Consider the following 964-nt stretch of genomic DNA (forward strand, 5'->3'; position numbering starts at 1 on the left):
GGGGCCAGGAGCGGCCCAGTGCGCGGAGCAGAAATGCTCCCAGTGCCAAGGCAGTGATGGGCGGGCGAGAATGGCGAGCTGCCAAACCCGTCTGCTGGCACCTTGTTTTTCTCAGGGTGAAGAAGCTAATCCCGGGTTTAATTACACCTAAATGCAGTGGGAGATAATCTAATCAGCTTCATTAAGGGAAGGTCCCGGACTGGTACAGAGATTTGGGCCGTAGCCTGGCCGGGGTGAGCAGGGCCATGTGCCGGGGGTGCCCCAGCTTCCCCAAACCCCCCCAGCCCTACACCCTGCCACCCTCCTGCCTGTGGGGGTGTCCCTGGAGCAGGGGGGCATGCGGCTACCGCCCGGTGACCAGCTCCATCCCCAAGGACATCGCCAGTGATGGCAGTGAAGGGACCTGGTCCCTGCGGGGCGAAGGTGGCCAGTGGGACCCTCCCTGGGGGGACCCTGGCAGGTGGCAGCCCCCCGGTGCAGGGACACCTGTTTGGGGACACCCCTGGGGGTGCTGGGGACAGTCCCCCGCCAGGGAGGGTAGCAGCGATGGCCGCTCATGGCGGCCAGACATGGTGGCAGGGATGGGGCACGGGGTGCCCCTTCTCTCTGGGGACTGCCCCAGCCCTGGCTGGGACTTTTATTTTTCGGGTGAGGGGACACAGGGAGGGGACGAACCTCCAGCCTTGGGGCTTTTTGGGGTGGGAGCGAGGATCCCCCCGATGGTCCCTCTTCTCCCCGCAGTTTCGGGAGAACCTGCAGGACGTGCTGCCCTCCCTGCCCTCCCAGGACGACCATTTCCTCCTGAAATGGCTCCGAGGTAACCCCGGGGTGGGGGGGGACAGGGATGGGGGGCTGGCAGACCCCTGGGGGGCTGTGGAGCTCGGGAAGAGGGGGTGGCGGCGGGGCTGAGCTCTCCACTCTTTTGCAGCCCGCCGCTTCGACCTGCCCAAGGCGGACGCGCTGC

At 66.4% G+C, this 964-nt stretch overlaps 1 protein-coding gene across 1 annotated transcript in view; it reads left to right on the forward strand.

Annotated features, from left to right (window-relative positions):
- SEC14L2 (SEC14 like lipid binding 2) overlaps positions 1-964 on the forward strand; it is a 6,746-nt gene that overhangs the window by 3,131 nt on the left and 2,651 nt on the right. The window contains exons 2-3 of the mRNA XM_009642924.1: positions 742-817; positions 929-964. The exon at positions 929-964 is cut by the window's right edge and continues 1 nt beyond it. Coding sequence (XP_009641219.1) covers positions 742-817; positions 929-964 — 112 coding nt within the window. The remainder of the gene's footprint in view (positions 1-741; positions 818-928) is intronic.

Source organism: Egretta garzetta, unplaced genomic scaffold (assembly GCF_000687185.1).
Source record: "Egretta garzetta isolate BGI_Z169 unplaced genomic scaffold, ASM68718v1 scaffold7, whole genome shotgun sequence".
In the NCBI taxonomy this organism is placed as follows: Eukaryota; Metazoa; Chordata; class Aves; order Pelecaniformes; family Ardeidae; genus Egretta; species Egretta garzetta.